The 27733-nt window shown below is 35.9% G+C and overlaps 1 protein-coding gene across 2 annotated transcripts; it reads right to left on the reverse strand.

The window, feature by feature from the left end:
* On the reverse strand, positions 1-27603 carry Epp (Ecdysteroid phosphate phosphatase). Of its 2 annotated transcripts, XM_089641171.1 has the most exons (13): positions 27461-27603; positions 21370-21610; positions 20137-20332; positions 19373-19462; positions 17466-17635; positions 16854-16992; positions 15826-15921; positions 14602-14895; positions 12771-12847; positions 12085-12254; positions 10516-10682; positions 10088-10366; positions 1-7927 (listed from the first exon to the last, which is right to left on the reverse strand). In XM_089641171.1, the coding sequence occupies exons 1-13, from the start codon at positions 27565-27567 to the stop codon at positions 7695-7697; spliced, it is 2259 nt and encodes a 752-aa protein (XP_089497297.1). In that variant the 5' UTR covers positions 27568-27603; the 3' UTR covers positions 1-7694. The 2 variants fall into 2 exon arrangements, with proteins under 2 accessions (XP_089497297.1, XP_089497298.1); XM_089641172.1 differs by lacking the exon at positions 19373-19462.
* Positions 27604-27733: the final 130 nt, after the last annotated feature.

The raw sequence follows: 27733 nt of genomic DNA on the forward strand, positions 1-27733 counted from the left end.
TATATTTCAATAAATAATAAAGCATGGTAAATGTTGTGATAAACATAGGAGATTCAGTTTCGAAGTCTATAAATTAAGCCAACATTGGTTATAATATATTCAGGAAAAAAATTCTGGAATTTAATAATATCATAAACATTACATATAATATTATAACTGAAAGGCATTTCACAGAAAGCTCTCTACATACATCTTACTTCACAATAGTTCTTCTAAATAATTATAGATAGAACACCTTTATTCAGTGGATTGAAACTTGTACCTAAATATCATTCGATCAATTCCTAATGTTACAACAAATTGAAAGATTACAAGACATACTTTACTTATTTGGAATATGTACCATTTAATAACTCTTCAAAAGCAAATCAATGCAACTAATTGGCACCCGGCGGAGATTCTGATTCAACTTAAGGCGATGCACCACGTCGTGTAACATTTGGAATCGGGCCGCTAACAATAAAACCCCTTATGTAGATGACGATAAGGTTTAAATTCCCTCTTAATGCCAGCCACCTGTTTTGATTTACGTATGAAAAAAACATAGCCAAAAAGTGTGTTTTATTTTATTTTGCGTGGTTCAGGCACAAATATAATGTTTTACGATAATTTATTAATGAACTTAATTTGCCACATTATGCAATAAAACCATAACTGAAAAGGGGTTCGTAAGTAGGAGATTTTGAACTTTAACGCAGTTTTTACAGGCCTGATACTTAATTTTTTGTAGGCTTATAAAGCCTTATAAAAAAATGATTATTTCAAAGGCCAAAATGTGTTCTACTCGCAGTATTTAATTAAAGTATCTAAATATTTGTAAACCATTAGATTTTCAAACCAAAAACACATGCGTTTGCATTACTCCGTAGTGCTTCGCCTTAAAGACAAGGAATTGTCCTTAACCTTAAAATTATTACTACTCTTAGGCTAACTGTGATTCCAGTTCTCTTGGATGGCAGCAGAATTTTCCTCAATCTTAAAATTAACAAATTTTCAGACTGCGATTCTAATTCTCTCGGATGACAGTAAAAAAGTTGTTAATTTTAAGGTTAACTGTAGTTCCAGTTCTCTCGGATGACAGCAGAATTGACCTTAACCTTAAAATTAGCAAATTTTCAAACTGCGATTCCAATTCTCTCGGATGACAGTGAAAAAATTGTTAATTTTAAGGTTAAAGACAGCAGAATTGTCCTTAACCTTAAAATTGACGACTGCGACTCCAGTTCCCTCGGAAAAAAACATCAATAAAGTTGGTAATTTTAAGGAAGGACAAGTCCTTATCCTCAAGTAGAACCTAAATCGCCCCCCGAGTGCTTCAGTATGGTACATCCTAATTATAATCTAAGTCAGCCCCAGTATCATTAAATTTTCACAGATTTTTCTGTCTGAAATTTGTAGGTTATCGCAACAACTTTCAGTATGTGAAGTCACCCTCAACATGCAGCAATGGAGGAAAAATTCAATTAAATGATTTTTACTTATTTATTACTACTGTCAGTCTCGGAGGGAAATCATATATCAAGTAGAAACTAAATATTTTGTTACAATAAAAATCTGTTATTTAATCTGTTAAATAATTGCACATTATATAATTACTCTACAAAAAGGAAGACATGTATTTTTATAAGCAGAGAATTGATAATTTTTTTCATTTCAATTAAGATTAAATTATTTCTCGTAATATGCTCAGGTTTGGGCCTAAGCCTAGCACTTCAGATTAAAATACATTTATTTTGCAATTTTATTTATTTATTATTTAAGAAATACAACACTCTGTATTTGAAATAAAATGTGCCCCTTTCTTCAAAACCTCCAAATCCATAGATTATTATTGTCCATGAGGTTAAATAAATAATTAATTATGCAATCTAATGGCATATTTCCACAAACTATGAATGCCGTTCTATATTTGCAGAATATTAAAAGTTAATTTTTCTGATTCTTATCTCCAACTAAAATGTGTAATTTTAATATTTTCGTTCATAATTAATGATTTAAAAACTGCACATTCCGAAACGGTTCCAACTGGCTACAACACCATCATGACGTAGAAAACGCTACTGGTTGGTAAGACGGCTGTCACCGACATTGGTCGGTGTGACGTCAACAACGCTTGTTTGTTTTTGATGACACCGTAACGCTGTCCGAAACTTTGGCTAAAGAAGGAGGAAGCACAATATGGCATAATACCCCAAAAATAAATTACGATAAAAACGAACATGTCATTTTGGCGGCAAAATAAATATATTTGTGGTGGCATAATGCAAATTCTATGAGTCTTAATGAATCTCATGATTATTTCTAATTGACATTTAACATTGTAATTTCACTGTATTAATGACGTTGATCTAAGAAAAATTATATAAGTATTATTAAAGTTGGGTAGGTACCTTTTAATAATATTTGTTATATTGAAAATCAAATTAAAACGAATGGAGATATTTTCAAATTCACAATGAAATTGCTCTAATCAATTTGGTAAAAACGAATTTAGAATAATAAAAACTTTGACCACAGAAAAATAACTCCTAGTTCCATCTTCCACAGGGATACGAAAGTATCCAATAATCGACGATTCAAGTAAATTTCGTGCACAGGCACACGTTGCTGACATTTTGCAAAATCATCGGCGACGTCAGTTTCCCACGACCAATCCTCGCTACTGAGGTTTAAACATGGCATCACTTGTGTCAGACATTTGTAACAATCTGTATAGATCAATGCTCGGAACAAAACTGTCGACAAAGAATTATAGGATATACAAATGACATATTCAACAGTTTAGTTGTGAGTGAGGTTATGAAAGCATCTTAATTTTGACATTTTGAGTTTCATTTCGAGAATTCAACGATGATTGATGGTGACGCAGTGTGATTTCAGCAGCAATGTGTATGGATTGTGCGCGACAAACTGTTTGCGACGTGAGTATCAGATTCCAATATCAATTACTTGCCAATCAAAAAAAATCATAATCGTAATATGTAATTTAAAACTCTATGCTACAAACCTAAACAACTTTATTAAATATTAAGAAGTTCCCATTATGCTACTGATAAATTTATAGATAGTAATAATAATTGGGCGGGTGTTTTCGAATGTGATATAACAACATTTAATATATAATATAATTTAAATAGTTTCTAAAATAAGTCTAGAATATAATATTTAAACATCAATTTCCCTGGCAGTAATAATAATGTACATAATATAGGCCTCACAGGATTGAACACAATATTTAATATAGGTGGGAAAATAGCAATAATAGATGTAACAATGCATACACTAGAAAATAATTTAACAAAAAGCTAGAGGTTACTTGGATGTCAAAATAAAAATTCGCCACTCCAAAAACCGAGCAAGTGTCTAATTAGTGAAAGCAGCAGACTATAGTGCATACGTACAAAATATAATAAAAATTAAAACAAGTATTTTGTAAAAACAAACAAACATCGCTATCGATCTTTTGTAAAATTTCCATTTTTTTTGTTTTTAAAGTTAAGATGCTATATTTAATGTAGAAACACACTGGGTCGACGACGTACGATACGTAAGCAACGCTTTAAGATATCTGGACTAATTACAATACAATCTATAAGATATCTGGACTAATTACAATACATTTTATATGGAAATAAATGCTTTAGAAACACACTCGTCATACTTGGACAGCCCAGATCGGCGTGGGACGTGTAAAGATGGGGGGATGGCGTCATGCCTCTAATTTGATTTTACATCTATGAGTGGTATTATCTATGCCTCTACTGTTATTTTTGGTATATCTATGGTTGATTGTTTTGACAGTTGGCTTAATAAAATAATAAACTAAGTAAATCGTCCTCAAAAATCGCAAGACATGACAAAGCTATGAATCGCATCTGCTGACAAGTGAAACACATAAACATAACCTAAAAAAAAAAGTCAAATCAATTGATGCGCCTGCGCGCGGCGTCCTTAAGAACTAGAGACCACTTGTCACGTGGTCATATGCGTTGCGAACCAGTGTGCACGTTGACCTGGGAACGTAGTAATGCGTGAATCCAGTGTGTTTCTACCTTTATGCTTGCGAGAAGACTCCATTTTGTAAACTTATTCAAACAAAAAAGTGGTAGAACGAAACAGAAAGAAAAACATGTGACAGTGGCTAGAATACACAGGAATAACAGAAATTAACTAAAACAACAATAATAAACCTTGGTGACTGGTAAAATGGTCAGCTTTAGCAAGCTAATTTGACATACGACTACAGTAGAACCCCGTTAATTCGAACCCCGATAATTCTAAAAAACGCGTAATTCGAAATTTTCGCAAAAAAAATTTCCGCTGAAAAATTTTTTCACACAAAATTTTTTTTAATTCGAAATTCGTTAATTCGTAATTCGAAATTTATTTTTGTCCGCGCACGAAAATTTGTTCGTGTAATTCGAAAAAAATTGATTTTTGCGAAAATAAATCATAATATTTCGTAAATCTGAATCTAAAAGTCAGCCGTGGCGGTAAAACGCCGAAAAATGTATTTTTACGTGGTTATACATTGTCCTAATTAGTATTATTATTTTGTAAATCTGAATCGATTTACACTGCAACGTCGTATTTTTTCAAATTTATTTCGAATATCCGAGTTTAAAGGGCCGAGAAAATACATTTTACGCGGATATATGTCGTAGTTTTACGAGTTTACGCCAAATATCTGAATTTAAAGGGTCGGCCGCGACGAAACTCGGCCGCGTAATTTCGATTTACGCGTAAATATATCGTATTTCATCACCGCGACGGAAATCGGACGCGAAATTTCAATTTACGCGGAAATATATCGTATTTTTACTAACTTTACTTCGAATATCCGAGTTGAAAAAATACGGTGCGACGGAAATCGGCCGAAAAATTTCGATCCATGCCGAAATATGACATATTTTTACGAATTTAGTTCAAATATCTGAACTTAAAAGGCCGGCCGCGACGAAAAACTGCCGACAAAATTCGATTTACGCGGAAATATATCATATTTTTACGAATTTATTTCGAATATCTGAATTTGAGGAGCCGGCCGCGACGGAATACGGCCGCGAATTCTCGTTTTATGTGGAAATATATCGTATTTTTACGAATTCAAATTCAGATATTTGAAATAAAGGGCCGGCCGCGACAGAAAATTACCGCGAAATCTCGATTTACGCGGAAATATATCGTATTTTTACGAATATCTCAATTTAAAGGGTAGGCCGCGACCGAAATCGGCAGCGAAATTTCGATTTACGCGTAAATATATATAGCATTTTTAGGAATTTATTTCGAATATCTGAATTTGAAGAGCCGGCCGCGACGGTATACGGCCGCGAATCCTCGTTTTACGCGGAAATATATCGTATTTTTACGAATTCAAATTCAGATATTTGAAATAAAGGGCCGGCAGCGATGGAAAATTACCGCGAAATCTCGATTTACGCGGAAATATATCGTATTTTTACGAATATCTCAATTTAAAGGGTAGGCCGCGACCGAAATCGGCAGCAAAATCTCGATTTACGCGTAAATATATAGCATTTTTACGAATTTATTGCGAATATCTGAATTTAAAGGGCCGGCCGCTACGATAATCGACCGCGAAAATAAATAAATAATTGGTATTAATACGAATTTACAACTAAAATACCACCCGGATTTGAAGAGGCGGCCGAGAAAATCGATTTTCGGCGTATTTTTTTTTTTTTTTTTTCATAAAATTTCGAATTACGTGGGAATTCGTTAATTCGAAATTTGATTTTTGATGTCCGCTGGATTTCGAATTAACGAGGTTCTACTGTACTTGTGAAATATAGAGCTTGATTTTGTGCTTTCAATTACTAAAAATAACGGGAGATTATAGTAGTTGTCAGATACTCGAATGGTGGATTACTGAGAGGCATAAACCACTCACTAGATTGACAACTTCGGGCTTTTTGTATGAAACAAATCTGTCCTTAAAAACCATAGATATGCCAGTATATAGACAGTTAAATTCTCATTCGGAACCTACTTATTATAATATACACCAATGAAAAGCTTTGAAAGTTTATTCCATAGATTTTCAGAGTTTTTCATTTGTGGATATAGTTAGGCAAACATATGACATCACAATATTTCGGTTCAAATTTTCGATCGAAGTTATACCCCCCTGCTGAGAGGGTACTGTAATAACAAATAATAGTTGTGTTTAAAAACATAGTTTTTTTTTGCACAAATAGTAGTTGAGGATTTGCCATTGAAAAAAAATGCTGTCACTTTTAAACCAGTATGTGATATAAAATATTTGTAAGTTCTAATAAGCTATGTATTGAGCTATGCTAGGTGGGATTTGAGTATTAAGTATTTCTACATATCTACAAGACTTTATGATTATTTAACCTTTGAGAGAGTGTACAACTACAGATTGATGTCAACATATTATTTAATACCGTAAAATGGGGTTACGATCAATTTACAAATAAATAACTTTTTCAAAAAAACATTTGTGTTAGAAAATTTAATATCATATTATTTATTGCACATGTTTAAACTATCGAAATATATTATTAAAAAAATTGTATATGTGTTTGGGGAGTAAAGTAAGTGGTGATCAAAGTCACCTTTCAGAGAGGGGTAACTTTGATCAGTCCCAAATAAAATCTATAGCAAAAAAAAGGAGAGTTTGAATATTTGATGACCCGACAGTTGATCCCTCTGACAGTTGATCCCTCCGACAGTTGATCCCTTGGACAGTTGATCCCCTAAAGAATTATTTCTGTTATTCAGCCATATTTCCTCACTGCATACTCCTTTGGGACACGGCATTATTGTTATCAAAAAATATTTGTATGGCTGATATGTATTTGATTTCCACTCAAGACGCCTGCAGACATGTATATGAACTTTTTTTATACGGCCGTGGTGACCGGACAAATCATCAAAATGATAATTCATCACATATTTAAAAAGTTATATAAAGTCATGGAAAGTGATGAAACAAAAACTTTATTAACTGGGTTAAGTAGGTTAGGTTTAAAAAAAATTTTTTTCATCGTTTTTAATGACTTTATATCACTTTTTAAAAGTGTGTTGAATAGTCACTGTGTTGAGTTAGCATAGAAACAATCATTTAGGGGATCAATATCGGCTGGCCAACAGTTAGGGCCAACTGCTGGGGGTCGACTGTCACAGAAACGAATATTCAAGTAGATAGTTAAATCTATCACTGATCTTTACAATACAAATGAAACAAAATTATTATCGTTAATAATAATATTTGGCTAATTTATATAGCGCAGTTTTCGTGAGAAATCACCTCAAGGGCATTAATAAAATGTATTCACATGTATTCTATACACAAATGTATTCGTTGAGGAATTAATAAAATGTATTCACATTCTTGTGTGAAAAAAAAATTAAAAAAAAAAACAGCTTCACAATTTATTCAACCGACAAAATATTTGAATACATATAACTAAAAACTAACTAATTAGACAATTATTTTCGAAGCGTCATTGTATCCACGTTGCTGGAAAAAAATCACTAAAAAGAAGCGAGTAATTTCTGAGTGGTTGCAAGAATTACGCAGATATCCGTGCCCCAAGTTACCCATATTACGGTACCAAAAAAAATTGGCTCTAATTCCACTGCAATCAATCTCTCGTTGGCCGGAGTATAAGTATATACAATAATTTAGGAAAGGCATATTATGACTACTCGTCCTTGAGAAGTTTCCAGTCGAAGCGCTTGTTGGAGGTGTTCATGAGGGGTGGGCAGGGGGGCGGTGTTAGGTGCCAGGGGGGCCCCCGGAAGCAGGCAAGGCTGCAGTAGGGTACGCCCTGCATGAGGCGGGACAGGGAAGCCCCGGCGCGTGCGCCCAGCCCCGCCACGCCCCGCCAGGAGGTGTCCAGCGTGCTTGCGTGACCTACTAGCATTATCGTGCCACCTGGAAGTGAAAACAATTTTTAAAGTAATTATTTCTTTATTTATTAACGCCCTTTTCAGGGAGTTTTACATAAATTATACAGTACATATTTATTGTTCATAACTAAACTGCTTCACTAACAATTTTTTTTTTTTTTTTTACATTACCCCACACAGGAGGGCCTGAGGAAAAAAATTTCCCTCAGGGCATAGGACATAGGCCCTGAGGGAAATCCTCCACACACCCTCCAGGAAATTCTCCCCACACAGGAGGGGGTGAGGAAAATAATTTCCCTCAGGTCCTATGTCCTATGCTCTGAGGGAAATCCTCCACGCACTCTCCAGGAAATCCTCCCTACACAGGAGGGCGTGAGGAAAATAATTTCCCTCGGGGCCTATGTCCTATGCCCTGAGGGAAATCCTCCACACACCCTAAAAGGAAAAGGAAAGGAAAGAGAGGAAGTTCTGGGAAGGAAAAAGGAATGAGGGGTGGGTAGGAATTTAGGAAACTAATCTTTTGTATTTGTCAAGTGATAAATTAAAGATGTCCTCTGACTCAGTATTAATTTTCCCATAATTAACGTTTTTGTAAAAATGAATAAGTAGAAACACATTTCAAATTTAGGTAAGAGCGATGGTTTAACATCTCAAACTGCAGCAACGTTTTAGCCCGTGAGCTACGTAGGTATAAGGATAATACCGTGTGAACCCAAATGTTCTGCGATGTTTTGGCACGAATATCAAATTCTAACGTTGACAAAGAATTTTAGTATGAAATTTTGATATTAAAAAAATATATAAGCATAAAAGAATATATTTATTGTCATTCGCTTTACATAAGTGGTGTCCCGCAAGGGTCCCACCTTGGCCCAATATTATTCTTAATATTCATTAATGACATTGTAAACATATTTAAAGATGTACAAGTCCTACTTTTTGCAGATGATCTAAAATTGTTTAAAAGAATACGAAATATATATGATTGCCTAATTTTACAAGCTAATTTAGATAAATTTTTTAAATGGTGCGAACAAAATATGTTATTTTTGAACATTGAGAAATGTCAAGTAATACGATTTTCCAGAACTCATTCTCATATCTTACATGAATATAATTTAAATAATGTTAAATTAACACCAGTATCACAAATTCGTGACTTGGGAGTTATATTCGAATCAAACTTAACATTCACAGCGCATATAGATGATATAACTAATAAGGCTTTAAAGATTCTTGGCTTCCTTTGTAGAACCCTAACTGATTTTAAGTCATTGGATTGCATGAAAACACTCTACATTTCACTAGTTAGAAGCCAAGTGGAATATAATTCACCTATTTGGTCTCCTTTCTATAAAGTACACTCTAACAAATTAGAACGGGTTCAACACAAATTTCTTAGGTACTTAAATTTCAAGCTTAAAATTCCAATAGAAAACATTAATTATGTAAATTTGATGAATGGACTTAATTTAATTACGCTGTCTGACAGAAGAACCATTTCAGACCTAATTTTATTATACAGAGTCATGAACAACCTTATTGACAGCCCTGCCATCGTTGCTGCTATTAAACTCTATGTACCGACAAGAAATACTAGACAAAATACAACATTCTTTTGCGACACATATAAAACCAACTATCAGTCAAACTCACTTACCAATAGGATGCATGATTTGGGCAACAAGTTTGGTGGTATTATAGATATATTCCATGATTCCCTTTATAATCTTAAATTCAAATTAAACCAACACTTTGTGGAATCATACAAATTATTGTAATAGATTTAACGATTAGATATGTTATTGTAATGTTTTACATTATATTTTGTTCTTTGTTATTGTTAAATATTATGTTGTTTAAAATGTTTCTTTACGCCATATTCTTCAAAAACTACTTGTATATTTTTTTAAAAATTCTTCACTTTTATAACTCTTAGTATAAATTCTAACTCGATAACTTATGTAAAACTTATTTATAATCTATGTAAAAGCCCCTATGGGCGTATAACAACAACAATAAACAATAAACAATAAACAATAATAATATAATACATTTTCATCAAAACAAAAAATTTGGAGACAACCTCGTTGTGATAATCATCATCATCATCGTCTTCCCCTTGTCTTATTCGGATTGGGAACCGCCAGTATTTTTTATATGGACAACATTATAGTTTACTTACCTACTTCTTCCGTAGTTTGTAAAATATGTTTCATCAGATTGGCACTCCTCTCGTAGAACTGATCGCAGTCCTCTAGGCACTGTGCGTCTTCGGCGCGCGCGGGCACAAAGGGTGGTGTGCCGAGGCGGGCGAAGGGGCGGTAGTCGGGGTCTACGGGGCAGCCCGCCAGCCGTAGCTCTGCAATCGTCATCCAGGTGGGCGGCCCAGACGGGTACCACACCAGCCACTCAAACAGGCCCGGCTCGATGCGGATCTTGGGCGGCGTGGGGGAGTTCAGACCTGGAAAGTAACAGTATACTGGACAATGAAGAATAGGTATTTATCACTAAATACACCGCTGATTTCGTTTGCCCATTTTCTATGTGTGATTTAGCCAAGATCTAGATGGATTCTATTGATATATGTGCATGATAGTGGGTGAGTGGTACCTTCAAGCATGGCCATGGCAGTTTGTACGCAGCGGTAGGAGGGCGAGGAGTACACGTGCGAGAGAGTGACACCAGCCAGCCGCAGTCCCTCACCGACCAGTCGTGCTTGGAGCAGCCCCACCATCGTCAGGGGGCAGTCTGCCGTATACGATGCACTGCCGCCCGCTCTAAACACAGTAATGAAGATTTTTTGAATATGAATGAATGCGAATACCACACAATAGTCAATGAATATTCATTTTCTAACTTAAATATCTAAAGAAATCTGGCAGGGTACGCGTCACATCATACGTACTTCGGATTTATCGGTTTACAATATGGTCATTCCCATACAGGTCAGAATGAAATCAACAAATCTCAAAATAAATAATTAGCAAGAATTAAACAAATATATATACTTTTGATATTATTTGAATAAAGCAGTGCGACCTGAGTGCGAACCAACGCAGCGTGATAGCGCAAAATTGACCGCATTCTTAATGCAAGCGGATGACCAACCGTGAGGACGTGGTCTAAGTTCTGTCAGAACCCGCCGACTAATCACAGGTCATTTAAGTCTCTTATGGTTTTAACAGTTATTAAATAATGCTTTATTAATTTGATTAAATAATCTACTGTGTTTTGGTAAAATCCTTCAAGCCACATTTTTTGGGAATGTTACTTTTCAGTGCTTTCACATTGTATAGTCTTCAAAGTAAAACATGTAAACGTAATTAATCGTTATTAATTAAGGCATTTTTAATACTGAAAACTAAATTAATGTGAAAATTTTTTTTTTGTTATTTCAAGAAAACCGTAAATGAAATTACTCAACGCTCAAATATCTCATAATTATAAATAGAATTCCAATATTTAACATGAACATTTTGAAAAATAAATAACCATTTATTTTAATTTTTTTTTAATATTTATTAACCAATAAATTAACATACTTTTTTTTTGTATAATCCACCTCACTAGGCTGAGCGTGTTCCGAGGTGGCGGGAGTTTGATCTAATTTTAGATAATGCGAATTTACATAGAATCAAAGATATAAATAAAAAGATATATGGAAAAGATAAATAATTAGATAGATAAAAATTTGCATTTAAACTTCTGTAAATATTCATTTTTATCATCTCCTGTAAAGTTTTCAATGTGTGGCTTGAAGGGTTTTACCAAAACGCAGTATTATATTATAATAAAACTCATATATTCAGTTCAGAATCAGAGTTTGTTGATTTATCAGAGGTTCTCAAAATTTTTTCCCCCGTAGACCACTAGCAATTTTTTTTTTTCGGTCGACTCCCTGCCTGCCGAATATTGAATTTTTTATGCGCGCCTCCATTTAAGGTGCTCGTCGATGCAGTTAGGTGCCCTCGCCCCATAAGTGAAGTCCACCCTCTCTCCGGTGGACTTCACTTTTTTTTTGTTTTTTAAAAAAGAAAGACAAACATTCCCGGGTTACGAATAACCTGACAATATTTAAAAATCTCCTACTACCACCACAGTAAGCTGAAAATGTTGCTTGTGTTGTGATGGAGGACTTAGCTTATATGGGGGTATGTATTGTAAATACAATAATGATACCTTTTAGGCAGTAATGGAGGCATGTTCATATCTTTTCTAATGTAGTTATCCTGCTCGTCGAAGCAGTAAGGTGCCCACGCCCCATACGTGAAGTCCACCCTCTCTCCGTGCCTCATCACAAGCACGTCCCTGGTACTGCTGGTGGCTTGAGGAACAGTATCGGCTTCCTCCTAGAAACAAGTTACAACTAACAATCATACTGTACAAGCAGGTAATCTCCAATGGACAAACACGATAACGATAGTCTACCTTGCTCTTGAATCTTCCATATCTCTTTAAATTTATGAGAATGAATGAGTCTGATGGTTGTGGGAGGGAAGGAGATGGGGAGTAGGAAAGTGGGAAAATACCTGGATATTCAGAACTGGTCACTAAACACGACTAAAACCAAGGAATGTTTCAATTCTGAATGGTGGTCTTGCACCAGGGGGATACTGAGAGTATCTTACACTCTAGAAGATACTTAATACAATTAAAATAAAATCAATATTTTAGATAAAATACAGATTTTAACATCCAGATGAACATATTCAAACCAATATTTTTACATAGAAATAAGTAATAAGATCCAAAACGGTAATGCTGTGTTACCTCATGGGAACAACAATGCATTCTGTTCCACGGTAAGTGGAAGGTTAACATATAATTACAGAAACATAACTTGTAGTAATTAAGTATAAACTCACTTTGTTAGATCCATTAGATATAATTCCATTAGAGCTGACAGATTTCTCTTTTTCACGCTTATCTGAGGATTCCTCGTCTACAAGAAAGATAATATGAATTTAGACATAATAATAATAGTTGGAAGATATATGTATATAGCTTTTGTGAAAAATCGCTTCAGGAGCGCTGTCTCAGAGATTATCTTACTAGAATAACTTAAGACAAACGGATTGCATCCATCAACCCATCAGTCAAAAAACTATGCACAATGAGCATGATGCTGCATACAAATATGTACATATTATTTATGGTTCCATGATATTATTATTAGGAGCGGAGACGGTTTACATATAGTTCCCTTGAGCACTTAGGCCTATGGCCCATTGTGCTATATCCCATTTTACCTCATTCCTTTGACAGTCACCCGGTCCCTTTTATAAAGTTCACCAGGGTTGTTATTGGATATGTGGCTATGTCTTCTAGTTCCACAATGTGTCATCCCAGGTCTCATCTCTCCTCTCCAATCCCCCTTTGATTCCTTGAAGGCCCCACAAGGGAAGAGTTCACAAGTTTCAAAGAGATATAAACTCAATAAAAGCGATAAAAAAAACTAATCTATAAATCTAACCTACATAACCTATTTAACCTAATTTCTGTTTTATCACTTTTCATGACTTTATATCACTTTTGTGGTGTGTTGAAATGTCATTTTGATGAGTTATCCGGTCACTATTATTTATATTTTAATCATAAAAACCGAAGAAAGCAAAATTTACTGTATTAAGTGTGTGTACAAAGCAAAACGCTGACAAATAAGTTCTGGGTACCTTGAAATATATTGGTAGTGAGCCGAATTAAGTATTATAAGATAATAATAAATAAACTCTAGTGTATTTATAATTATTTGAGTAAATACAGTAGAGCCCCGTTAATTCAAACCCCGATAATTCGAAAAAAAAAATGCGTAATTCAAAATTTTTACTAAAAAAATCTACAGAAAATTTCAATTATTTTTTTTTTTAATTGAAATTTATTTTGTTTGCGCACAACAATTTGTGTGTATTTCGAAAAAATTCGATTTTTTCAAAAAGAAATCTGAATGTATCGGTAAATCGCATGTATTTTCATATGGTTATCATAATTCATATTATAATTTTGTAAATCTGAATCGATTTACACTGGAATGTAACATTTAAAAATTAACTTTGAACATCTGAGTTTGAAGGGACGGCCTGAGAGTAATCGGCCGAGAACATACGATTTACGCGAATATATTATATATCTGAACCCAGCCGCGACGGTAATCAGCTGCGAAATTTCGATTTGGGCAGAAATACATTGAATTTTTATGAATACATATGGACGGCCGCGATGATAATCGGCTGCGAAAATTTTGATTTTATTTTACACCGAATGCTGAAATTGCTATAATGAATTTGGCCTAACTGCGAAGGTAATCCGATATCTCCCTATATAATATCTCCCTTTAATCTCCCTTAATCGGCTGCGAAAAATGTTGTATTTTCATGAATAATTTGAAGAAATCGAAAAACTAAACTTGAGGCACTGACCGCTTTGGTAATCGGCTGCAGAAATTCGGTTTGCACGGTAATAAGACGTATTATTACGAATTTACTCCGAAGATACTACCCTAATTTGAAGGAGCGGCCGAAAAACTTTATATTCGGGGATTTTTTGACGTTTTCTTCAAATTTCGAATTACTTGCAAATCCATGTTACACGTTAAAATCAAATTTTTGATGTAACGTGGATTTTGAATAACGGGGTTCTAGTGTATATCCATATTGCTAAATAAGATGATTTTATTATGGATATAGAATTGAATTCTACCTTTATTGGGGCTGACACTAGACTTGGATAGTACACTGTCCACATCCGAGTTGCTGTATGTCAGCTTTAGGTCCCACTCGTTCATGCCGAGGTCGGCCGCCTTCTGCAGCGCCTCGGGGCTCGGGGGGCCTCCCGGCCCCTCTGCACCCTCTTCTACACCTTCCATCCCCTCTCCAATCTCCACTTCGCTTTCCGCCGCTCCAGCCCGCTCCCCCTCCAGGTACTGCTGGGCGCAGAGGGACTCGTCTGTCGAGGAGACAGCCTTCGAGGAGTACTTGGTATCGTATACTGGAGCTACCATAAATAATATAATTAGTAAAATTTATAAACCGGCAAAATCTCTATCGATCGTTTGTTAAATAATCGTTATCCCGCGTCTCATTTATTTCTTCCAGTCCCAAATTAATTTCAAACAAAACTCGCAAAAATAGATTGCATTAATTGATCCTCAATGCATCGTTTTAACGCATTAATCAAATCTAAAAATCATACCTGCAAATATTAATAGGGAAACATATAAATTGCTTACTGTGGTTCAATGTCAATGAATCCACCTATATTTCACCGTTTATTCCATGCTTTTAGGTTTTATAATTTGTTTTTTTTTAAATTGCTCTACTCAGTAGCGGCTCGTGACTTTTGGGTGTACTAGAGTGCTAATAGTACTAAAAATGGCATTATCGATGTTGTTGTAGCCGAAAATGTCTTTTCGAAAAGATTTACAACATCGATAATGTAGAATTTTTCAAACATAACACTCTATCACATTCAAAACTCACGAACCGCCACTGGCCCTACCTTGTACGTATTTGGTGCAATACAGAATATAACTATTTCTTTACGTAGTCTGCGACTAGTGTAAATGTCCAATAGGTATTGAATGACGTTACTACAGACGTTTACCTCTTGAACATTGTAAAAAGCGAGAAATTAATTATTGATTACAATACGAGTGACGAGTGCACTCTTTTCGAGCACTTCTCTACCACCACATGAGAAGCTTATGGCGCAGACTACGCCAATCAAAAGAGATGGTGTACAGATAGTTCCTGAGAGCACTTAGGCCATGGGCTTATTGCCAATATCCCATTTTACCTCATGTCTTTGAGTTTGTTTCCCGGTCCTACGCAGTTTCCTGTTTTCCCGTACCTTTACCTGTAGCGGTAAGGGTTTTCCCATCGGAAGTCCCCCGATGACCTAAGTAATGATGTTTATTAAGCTTACAGTTATGAAGTCCCAGGGGGATAGCCCTGTGCAAGGTCCAAGCATCAGATTCTGCCGTTCTCTCCGTGTAGATAGCGGGTAAATATCCCGTTACGCCTGAAACAATATGACAAATATTACAATTTCATATTCTAGGTAGGCAGTGGTGTTGTAACAAAGTATTATGTTTCTGCTGACAAGCTACTTTGGCAGTTTAGAGGGTGCTTATAACGAAGAATAAAGATTTATATTTGAGAAGGTCAATAAACGAGTATCAGTGCGTGCGCACCACACTGTATGTGATGCACTGTACCGAACCTGAGAAGCTAATGTCCATTAATATGATAACCGACCGATAGCTGCCTTATACCTGGAATCAGACCTATGGTGAGACGAGTTCAACACAAGGAAGTTTGGACTTCTATGACTCAGTATTGGAGTTCAACTCATTTTCAGCATTAGGAGTGAGATAAGGGATGAGTTGACATTATTCTGTCAATAAATTATTTCATGTGACGGAGGGGGGGGGGGTGTCAGAGGGACAGCACTGCGAGCCGGTCTAGGGCCTCAGGCATCGCCTTGTAGACTTCATAAATCCAGCTGGGAAATTAATGCAGCGAACATTCGTTGATAACAATACGTAATTTATTTGTTGTCATTTCCACACCCTCCGAAAGGCCGACACGGCAGCCAGTATGCTTCGACGTCAGCATAATTCTTCAGCAATAGCCATGTCATGGTCTGACTCCTACATTTTTATTGTATTTATCCTTGAAGAGCTAGGCATCACAACAGGCTATAAACAGCCTACAGCGCATCCTAAGATAATTTGGAGATGTTCCTCCCCAAACCGAGAACGCAAACCTGGAGGCACTCACGGTCAATGGCAAAGTGTTTGGCAGGGGAAGCAAAGGAAAGTTGCCTATGCGTTGGAGTGATCGAATATCACTGGCGTTCGGAACGTCGGTGTCCGCAGTTCTCCACGCAGCGCAGAAGCTGTTCACCATAGAAATTGGAGTAGGAAATGACTAAATCATAATGACGTATACCTGTCAACCAAGATATCCCTTGGACCCAGCCATCGGGGGAGTTGTGCAGAGCTTTCTCCTCAATGTAAATATAGTCCCCGATCCTCAGTTCTAGTTCGTCACTTTCTCGGGAAGTGTACACGTGCTTTACCTTGTGCACCTGTTGACAGAAGTAAAAAATAAAATAAATAAGAACAGAAATACAAACCGTTTAATGAAGATGTAATTATGCACATATTAATATTGTCAGTATTGAAACTAATGTTGTGCATGGTTTTTTAATAAATAATAACGCTTTTTTCACCACAGAAACACTTTGTCTTTATTTAGACTACAAAATTTTATAATCGGGAAGTGTATAGGATGGCCTGGAGGCCAACGTCCTCTCCATCATGCTCTCAAAATCTCTCTGTTGCTAGAAATCAACTGCTAGGCCACCTCGGTTCTGAAGATGAAGGAGCAAACCTATACACTAGAGACATCTCTTGAATAATTCTTGAAACTCTATGAGCTACTAGCACTAGAGCCATCTATGCTACATAGCTCAAACTATCACAGAAACTATGTATTACATTTGTGTAAACATAATCCACCATTCTGATATTATGTTATATCTCTGTTTATCAGACCGACCTGATGTGTGGCCAGTCGGGGGTCCCTGGAGTAGAGGCGGAGTTCCCAGGAGGCCCGCTTGAGGGGCTGAAGGTTCTCAGCCAAGGTCTTGAGGGTGGGGTACACGGAGGAGGGGAACTGGTAGGCCAGCGTAATGTGCAGTGACTTCACGTGAGGCTCCAGGCAAATAGCTACAAATATTTAAAACTAAATTATATATTACAGAATAGATGAATTATTATTGTCCAATGAAACAATTTTTTTTTTCGACAAATTTAATTATGTAATATATGGTTGGCTCATTGCCCTGCAAAAAATTCAAATTGCTCCCCAGTGGGGCGTGCGCCTTACGTTGAGAACCACTGATCTAGAATGTGTAGCATGAATGTCAATTTACTTTCTTATGCCGGGTTCACACGAGGACAGGACAATACAGTCTTTTCCCAGCTCCGAACCCACTGTACCGGAGATTGACGGGTAAGCTATCTCCGCAGGTTATCCACGCAGGACAAGAGGGTAGGACAATATCTCTACGCGTACATATCTCGGCATTCGGCTCTCATATTTTCGGCTTATAAATGTAGCGTAAATGGAACGACGACAATATATCTTGATATAAAATACCTAATATTTTCCTCAAATTCGCTCTTAACGCGTGTCGTCGTGAATCCATTTTTGCAGCATTCTGATTTTAAACTACGGTAGAATTGTTGTATTGTCCCATTGTACTGCCCTGCCTAGAGACAGGACAATATTATATTGTCTTCTGATTTTTCCCCGAGTGATCCCGGCATTAGAACATTTTTTCCATGATGTATACATACTACCTATGCTGCCGTGGTAAATAAAAACACAGTGTATTCTTGAGAGTCTCACGGAAGACACTGTGTTTTTAGTTACCGCAGTAGTATTGCAGAGAGATAATGAAAATGGGTTTTGATGCATGCCTGATGCAAATATTTTTATCTCAACAAAAACAACAAACTCAGATTTACAGCACAAACACATATTTAAAAAATAAAGCATGCTAAACAAAAATAGATAAATATCATAATTCAACAAACATTGGACCATGATATTATATGTCTAGAGTTAACCGCACAAAATAAAATAACAATTAGATAGAATATATTTACATGTAAGAGAATTTACCTAAATGTCATTCGTATATAAAACATACATATTTCGAAAATCCTATCCTTCTCATTAAACTTGTATTTAAATTTTATTTTTTTACATTAACTCCACACAGGAGGCCCTGAAGTCAAGGTCATCTTTGAGGATGCTGTGTGGAGGGTATTTTTAAGAAAAGGAAGGCGAGGATGTTCTGTGAAGAAAAAAGTATGAATTGAAGTGGGTGGGAATCTAAGTTTGGAAATCCAGTTTGTCCAGCAGTGATGTATGAATCTATCCCTTCTGTGTTGCAGGGAATTGAACCCGTGCACCCCTGCCAAGTCACCAAACGAAGCGGAACCATTTGGGGTGACCTATGGCAAAGGGGTTGGTTACGCAATTAATGGTTCCCACCATGATTGAACCCGCTTCACAAATTGAAATATAACAATAAGCATCTTAGCCCCCAGTCCAGAAACACAACATGTTTCATACCTGCACCTCGTTCCAGAGAGACTGCCATTCAGAATCTAAGCAATGTTTAAAATGGCTTAAGAATGAATGAATGGCCTGGAACATAATAAATATATAATCTATCCAATAAACTGTTACTTTATCTGAGTATAACCAACATAATATATAATGAATGCATGTTCAAGAGATGAGAATTTTCATTCCTAAAAACACAGAAACAAAACAGATGCAAAGAAATTTACCAAACAAAAAAATGCATAGACAAATCAGCAACATGAAAAACAAATGTACAGATAAAGCAGCTAATGTGCAAAGTGACATTGGGGAGATGGGTGACATACAGGGCTGAGGGGGCTCCTGGGGAACGGCGCACCATGGGAAACAGGTGGCCAGCGCATCCAGCTGCTCGTACGTGTCCACAGTGAGACCAACTAACGAGGAAAAGAGGAGCAATAACACAAATTTAATAACTGATTTCAATTGTGAATGATTTGACTGTATTTTATGGTATTTAAGTAGTATCAAATTATGTGTCCAACATTGTACATGGTTGACATTGTTCACATGATAGCGTGTCAGTTCTATGACTCGTTCTTGTGTTTCAACAGATCAGCTGTGGAATAATTTGCCCGCCTGCGTATTTCCTCCCTCCTACAACATTCACTCCTTCATATTCTGAAAAAGATTTAAAACACATGTTGATATAAAAATATATTTATATGAAAGAAACCATTGGGGCCCGATTCCACTTCGCTGCTGGCTGCGCGCAATTCCTATGCACATGAAGTTCCATTTACTGCAAATGTAGTTCTATAGTATTTAAATGTACACAGCCGAATGGAGCGGCTAGTCGCGGGTGACTACATAGTTCATCACCTTGCTCTTATAACAGGAGCCACCAGCTCGCACAATCCAGCTACGTTCTTTAATAATCGGCTGCGGTCTTAAGAAAAAGTTGAACACGATTTGAATGATTTAATATCTGAATACCAATAATTCCAGGTTGTAAGAATTCATTATGATATTTTAAGAGTAGTAGGAGGAGACGTAACTTGTGATGATCTTGATTAAAAAAGTTCTAAGAATGAAAATCATTAATACTCACTAGACGAAGAGACGTGTTTGACGTACTGCACGGCTATCTTCTTGAGGTACTCTGCATGCTCCTCGGACACAAAGAGTCCCATGAAGTTGGGGCTGACATAGGGCTCCAGCGTCAGGAAGCTGTCGGACGGCTGGCCCAGCGTCTCCATCACATGCTTCAGAGCTTTGGACAACTGGAGGGAACATTCGTCCGGGGCCTTACCAATAAACACAGATTAATTTAAGGGTGAGACAAAAAGTATATGTGTAGAACAATCATATTTCTAATGCAGAGCCACTGTAAGCACAATGGATATGATAAAGAAAGGGTAGCTTGGATGGTTTGGACACATGTAACCGGTGTAAAGATGTGTTCAAGCAACACAATGACCGTATCTAGCTTGTAATTTTATTTATTTTGCAAAAACAGTATAAAAACCATTGAATAGAGAATAAAACGAGTAAGTGCCTTAATAATACAAAGAGAGAGAAATAAATTAAAGAATAATTTAATATTAAATAATAACGCATCCCATAGTTGCGATCTTCTCTTGCCATCGCGCATCCCTTGCTACATAGAGACTGGCATAGTTTCATGGCCTACGTTCTTTTTTTAAAACTAAATTATCTAATTCCAATAACTATCCAGTATTAGATGTGACGCCATAGTCAATTTCTTTTAAGTCAATTTCATAGTCAATTTGATAATTATAAAATTTTAGCTTGAAAACAACATAAAGTTTATTAAATAAACATTTAAAATACTGCTTAAGTGTTCAGCCAACGAGTATAAAAGTGTTTTGAATAAAAAAAAAACAGCAGGAATATCATTTCACAGGTAAGTGAAAGTTTAGGAAAACATTGGTATGCCAAATCCTCTCTTAGGATTAGTAGATTTAGTGATTCAAAAAACCAATACGTTGCAAAAGCGATAAAGAAAATTACAAAAAAAGTACGGTTAACATAATAAATATATAAGGTTACAAGTAGAAGAAAAAAAGTTATTAGTAAGGTACATAATAAAAAGGTAAAATTGAATGATGATTCATGCTTAAAATTGGTCAAAGATACGTGGAAAATATAGTTCAATAAGAGGCATCATCATTGGCAAGTTAGTTCTGCACCTGGGATGAATTAGAAGCCTGTGTTGGCAAACTCACATGAAATTATCCTGGACTTTTCCATTTCAGCCAGAACGTCTGGTATTTAAAAGAAACCATAAGTCATCAGCGGTAATGCGTAATGAGCGTAGTACCTTAAAGAAGGACACGAGCGTGACGTGCGGCGTGAAGTTGTGCGCACCGTTCCAGCCACACAGTTCCTTGGAGCGTGTCCAGTGCTCGTGCAACTGCTGAAGCAGTGGACCCGTGGGGCATGCGTACAGGATGTACTCGCGCGGCACATCCTCGTCGATGGTGCCGTCGCCCACGTGCGTCAGGAGCCAGTCCGACGCCAACTGCACGCTGCGATTGCCCGTGGCCGCAAGTGCTTTTATTCTGGAAATTATATTAAGATGTTAATTATTATTGTTATTTAGTAGGCAGCAATCTGCTGATGCGCTCATATCTGATTTCACAATAAGTTTATCAGTAATTGAGTTGTTTTAAGTTAGTCCTCTCTTCTCTCCAAATAAATCAATTGAGCTTTAAATTGGTTAATGTTAGTAGAATCGATGACATGTTGTTCCATGCATTCACTACTCTATTTGCAAGGAATAGGATGCGTAAGGTGGTTTTTAAATTGTTTGTGGAACGTCCACGGAGATTTACTTTTTTGTTGGTGGTGGAGATATCCGTTGTTAGATCAAGGAAGGGTTCGTTTAGGAATCGCTAATATTGTCTTCAATAATTAAATATTACAATTTGATGTTTTACTAATTAAGTTATACCAAAAAATAAAATATTCATCCTGGACTTCGACCTGGCAGAAAAAGTCAATAGATGTCGCACATTAAAATAAAAATAATATATATTTATCTAAGACACTGTTTGATTGCATTTAGTTCGAGTTGAATCTTGCGATCATTTATAAAGATAGCTGACAATAAAAATGGAGACAATGTTGATAGTTCTTATTCGAAGTATGATACAGTTATATATGACCGAAGGAGATAGGGCCCCATTAGCTCAGTTGGTAGAGCGGTGCACCGGCAAGGCAAGGGTCTTGAGTTTGAATCCTAGATGTGAACCTATCTTTTTCTGTTTCAAATTTTCGTTTAGGAATCGCTAATATTGTCTTCAATAAATAAAGAACATTTTATATAAAATTCATTTAACCCTGGTCTAAGCATGAATTTTTCATATTAAAAAAACCTAAATCTTCATGTTTCACAAATTTGGATTACAAAAGATTTTTTCTAGTGTTAATTCCTTTTCACGGTGTTTCCATGTTATTGGTTTTTACACAATACATTAATGTTTGCACCGGCATCGATATGCGTTTAGCACAGTATAGGTGTGAGGCTAACGCGGTTAATAATAATCAAATTTAATAAAATATTATTATTAAATTCTGCTAGATCGTGCGTAGCATTCAACTGTGCCATACGCACACAAGCAGAACTAATCATATATAATTTAAAATATGGAATGGTTCCGCTGTTCTTATCTATGCATTCCATAGAACAAAAATGTACAACTATCGGCTCTGAGATCAGAAATTAATCTGCTATCGGAATGGGGTATTTTCAAAACTACGAATACTGCATAGACATATGAATATTAGTAGACCTGCCCTAAGTGATTAAAAGCGTATTATCCCCACTCCCCATACCGGTTCCATTGGAGCCGGCTGTGCTCGCGTATGGCCTCAAGTGAAATTTGAAAACGTGACGTCATCATTCTTGTGCGAACTATGGTCGAGGCATCATCGGTTCATTTTACGAAATAACACGGCAAAATGTTGACTTGTACTATGAAAACTTGTAAAAATAGATTTGAAAAAGAGAATAAACCCAATTGTCGTATTACATTCCATATATGAGCATTATTTTACTTTATTTTAAGCATATTCACATCGTATAATATAAATCAGTTTTAGAAACATATACTATCACATCGAGAAACGTCTGGACGCGAAACACAAAGCTGGTTGGTTGCTGGGAAGTAAATTATGAACATTTATAAAAGTGTCTTAACTAAATACTTAAACGAAATATTCGACTCTGAAAATAGAACCGAATTTTTTTGCCGAATTTGGACTTCGCAAATTTGTTCATAACGTGGCGAGTAATTTGCGCTCCCATGTAAAAATGTCTATTCATTCAAAAGCAGATTTTACTTTTAAGAAGTAAATGGTGATATTATAATGCGAGATGCCTATTTACTGTCAGATTGATTTATTGACGAATCACAGTCAGCCTTACTCCCTTCGTTCTTCAACAGTTGATTTTACCCCTCGCCATTATCTTCTCGTCTATTAATTCCTATGTCTGTGGAATACTGTTAAAAAATACATATATATATATATATGTATTTTTAATACACATTTACATTTTATTTATTTAAAAACAAACGGCACGACAAGTGACATTCACATAAAATAGAAATATAGTTAAAAATACAAGGTAAGCGTATACAGCACAACGTTAAAAGTATAATATAAGGTATAAAGTGTAGAGGTTAAATATAAAGTTAAGTATAAAGTAAAAAGTATAATTTACGGTGTAAAGTGTGAAGTTAAATATAAGGTTAAATAATTTTTTATTTTTTTTTATAGTGAATACCTCACAAGAGTCCCAACTGCTCCCGTCTGGAGCCAGTGAGACTATGGCATCCCCAATTGGGGGATGTTGTGAGGCTGAAGGTAAGTGGGGAAGGGAAAGAGGAAGGTGGGGAAGTACCTGGCTATTCAGATCTAGTCACTAAACACGGCTAAAGCCATTTGGAGCAACGTTTCAATTCTGAATGGTGGTATTACACCAGGGCGATACTGGTAGTATCTTCCACTCTGGAACGTGCCGCAAATATACTATATGTTATTTTAATTAATTAATTGTGAAATAACACAAATTAATCAAATAAAATTTATTTGCGCACGCCGGGTTCGAACCTGCGACCTTCGGAATGGCAGTCCAATGCGTTACCACTGGACTATGCCGGCCGTCAATTATAAATAATAAAATATAAAAACACGGCTCTCGATTCCGAGAATCAAAGAGAAAGCGGGACCCGTGTGAGCGTGGGGCCACCGCCGGCGTCCTATAAAACGGGCACAAACCCCTTAGAAAGACAGATCTCCAGAAACCATCACCAGCTCTACAACTCTCCCTCTGCTCTGCCCTCTACCTTGCTCCGACTTCTCCGACCCCCGCCTCATCCTGGACCACGGACTTCCCCACCTCTACGGACCAGATTGACTTAGCAACAAGGACAAGCGACAAGCAATCGGACCAGCTCTACAGCGGCTACAGAGACGGCTTGTTCTCCTCCCCCACGCCACTGAAGGACGACATCTTCCGCCTCCACGGATTGGGACATCCGGCCCTTTTACAGTCTTGTGTATCTCACCCTGTGTGATACAGATATCCAAAGTAATCATTTCCTAATCTATGTAGGCGATATATTAAAGAATTTTGTTCTGCATTAGTGGTAATATTGTTACAATGATATGGCAATACGAATCGAGTTGGTTACTAGGTACATGATTGGTTATCAGTGCGACTAGTTCAGGGGAGTCTTTTTTTTATTTTTTTTTATTTATTTATTAACTTTCAAAAATACATTTTTTACAATTAAGTCCCGTTAAACTGATTGATATCAGTTTGTCAACGGGTTCTTTTAACAATTACTTCTTAAATACATATACAATTTTAACAAGTACATAAAATATACACATAATTACATTAGTACAAAAAAATTCTTTCACATAACCAATTTTTTAACATACATTTCCTTCTGTGAGTCAATTCACAGCTTTTTATTGAGTTTGGTAACATGTTGTAAATTATTGGAACGAGGTATTCTAGAGTTCTTTGACCATATTTATTCAGGTATCTGGGAACTACAAGTCCATCGTTTGCAATTAGTCTTGTATTATGAACATGTGTCACTATTTTATTATGTTCAGATTGAGATGTATGCTGACTCGCAATTTTAAGCCACAATAAAGCACGAACAGATAATACATTTACAGAGTTGTAAAGTAATGACTTTGGTATGTCATTTCTTTGTTCGTATTTAGTTCTGTTTAATAATAATTTTACCAAAGAATATTGTAAATTTTGGACTGAGAGAAGATTTGTTTTTGTTGAATGTCCCCATGAAGTTATTCCGTATCTTATTAGGGATTCCGCCAATGATAAGTATATTATTTTGTCAAACCAGTTATTGTTTATTTTAAATAAAAACATTAAGTATTCGTCTATCTTTTAACGATTTTTTAAGAGTCGCAATGTTTGTAATAGAAAATCATAATTAATGTCGTCCGCAGGAATACCTAATTTAAGATTAATTGATTGGAGAAATTTTTGTTGGATCCTCTCAATGGAATTTATATGGCTGTTGTAGGACGGGTTCCATAAAGAAGAGTTGTATTTGTATAAGAAAGCTGTCACCGACGTTCCCTGGTATGATGACAACTACGCTAAATTCACGAATTAAAACGAACAAGTCTTTTTGGCGCCATATCGAAAATGGCACATTTTAAATCGTTATAGATAAAAAAAAATTTTAAATACCTTCATTGTCCTAACTTTTTTCAAGAACGAAAAAAATACCGTATTATAGAGTGACTGTGAACCATCCACATCCTGTAAACTATAGACCAGCCCAGAGAAAGGGGAACAAACCAAGTTCGTGGAGCGGGGAGGGGTATGACCGTCTCCTTTTCTGTAATTTGTCAATAAATGAATTTGACAGTATACCGGCAACTTGCATTGTAATATCACTATTTAGTTCACGTAAACGAAACCTGCTTACCAATTACTAGTCCTTTTTACTATGGCGCGCAAATACAGAAGTTTTGGCTTGTTTCAAAAATTGAATATTTTGTTACACTATTTAGTTGTACACTTAAATAAATGTGTTATAATTTACCCATCTCACTCATTTTTAGCGTCGCTATGTTACCCGATTTAAATGCGGTAACGAACATTCAGATCCTGTGCTGAAAAGATCCACAATGGACTGATTTGCAAGCCGTTGCCTTACTTTAGCGAACTTTACTTTTCTGTCCAAGGTCTGCTTATTTCAATGAGCGCTCTTCGGCGGTCAACATAAATTTGTTCAATGCATTCTCAAACCCTCCTGGTACCAAAAATATGGTCACGTGGTTTGCCACGAGCTCCTCGAAACGATACCCAAATATCATGTTAGGGCAAGTCATGTTCATGTTTTAATATAATTTGCTTAGTTGGAAAAGGCTACTAAGCGAGCATTAAACCTTTTACGTGTGAATTGAGAGAACTAAAGATGAAAAGTTCTCAGTAAGAGGCTAAACTTGCTGCGAGCTAGCACCGACAGCATAAACAAATGATTCAATGCTTTCAAAAATAATATGTTTTTGTCGAGTAATGATGACCATTATAAATATCAGTATCAAATGTCCCGTTACTCTAATAGAATCAGAGATGTAATACAAATAACGTTAAACTTTAAGGATTGCAGGCCACGCTTAATATGAAGATGTTAAAAAAATAACAGTTACTTGTTTGATTCCACATAATTACTATGAAAGTCAACTATTTACACCCGGGGAATCGAAAATACTGAATTTAAAGTTACAATTGTGTGAAATGAAAATTTGCTTTTGCATGGGACGACTGCCATATTGAAGTTTTACAATTATTTTTGTCCATATTCTATGACATATGTCGGTATTCCTGATATTTGGTATTAATATAAAATAGGTTTTTAATTTTCTTTTTATATTAAAAAATTATTGATGAAGTAAAAAAAAAAGAAAAACGCGAGTCGCGATCGTCCCATACAAATTATCATTTCACGTAATTGTAACTTTAAATGCAGTATTTTACAACCCCCCAGATGTAAATTGTTGGCTTATAGTAATTAAGTTAAAACAAATGTTACTTCAAAAAAATCTTCTTACTAAGCATGGCCAGCAATCGTAAAAGATTGCCCAAATAACATATTAACCGGTCAAAAATAATTTATTTCGATTAAAATATTGTGTCAGAAATAATGTTAGTTAAAAAATGGGTTATACTCGGATAATGACAAATACTAATAATGATAACACTTCAAGCGACTTGAAAAACTGCAATTACCAGTTTCTCAATTCATAATACATTCAAATTAATATATGATTAGCATTTCATTGAACCTATGCGCAATTCAAATAAATACATAACGTGTTGATCATATAAAACAACTAAACATAAAACTCACGCCCTGTGCTTTGGAAATCCCATCTGCAGGAGAATTTGAAGAGGTGTGACATTTTGTTTGGATATTTTACTCGGCGTAGAAATTTTCCGCGGTGGCAGCGCCGTCATTTTCAAATAAATATTAAATCGCACAATTTGTTTACGTATTCGTTGTCAAGTATTTTGACTTATAAAGTGTTGTCATCTGAAAAATAGAACTATTAAACCTTTCAGATTTGGGGTAGTTTTTTTTGTAGTAGGTACCTATGTGATTATTTATGAAGCCTTAATAATT

Source organism: Hesperophylax consimilis, chromosome 16 (genome assembly GCF_061612785.1).
Source record: "Hesperophylax consimilis isolate HC1 chromosome 16, BYU_Hcon_1.0, whole genome shotgun sequence".
NCBI lineage: Eukaryota > Metazoa > Arthropoda > Insecta > Trichoptera > Limnephilidae > Hesperophylax > Hesperophylax consimilis.

Coding starts and splice junctions, on each gene's coding strand:
- Epp (XM_089641171.1), bottom strand. CDS start 27,567: ATGACGGCGCTGCCACCGCGGAAAATTTCTACGCCGAGTAAAATATCC. Junction 12,848..14,601: donor TAGTGTCAGCCCCAATAAAG/GTAGAATTCAAT, acceptor TCTTTCTTGTAG/ACGAGGAATCCTCAGATAAG. Junction 7,928..10,087: donor ACAAACTACGGAAGAAGTAG/GTAAGTAAACTA, acceptor TTTCACTTCCAG/GTGGCACGATAATGCTAGTA.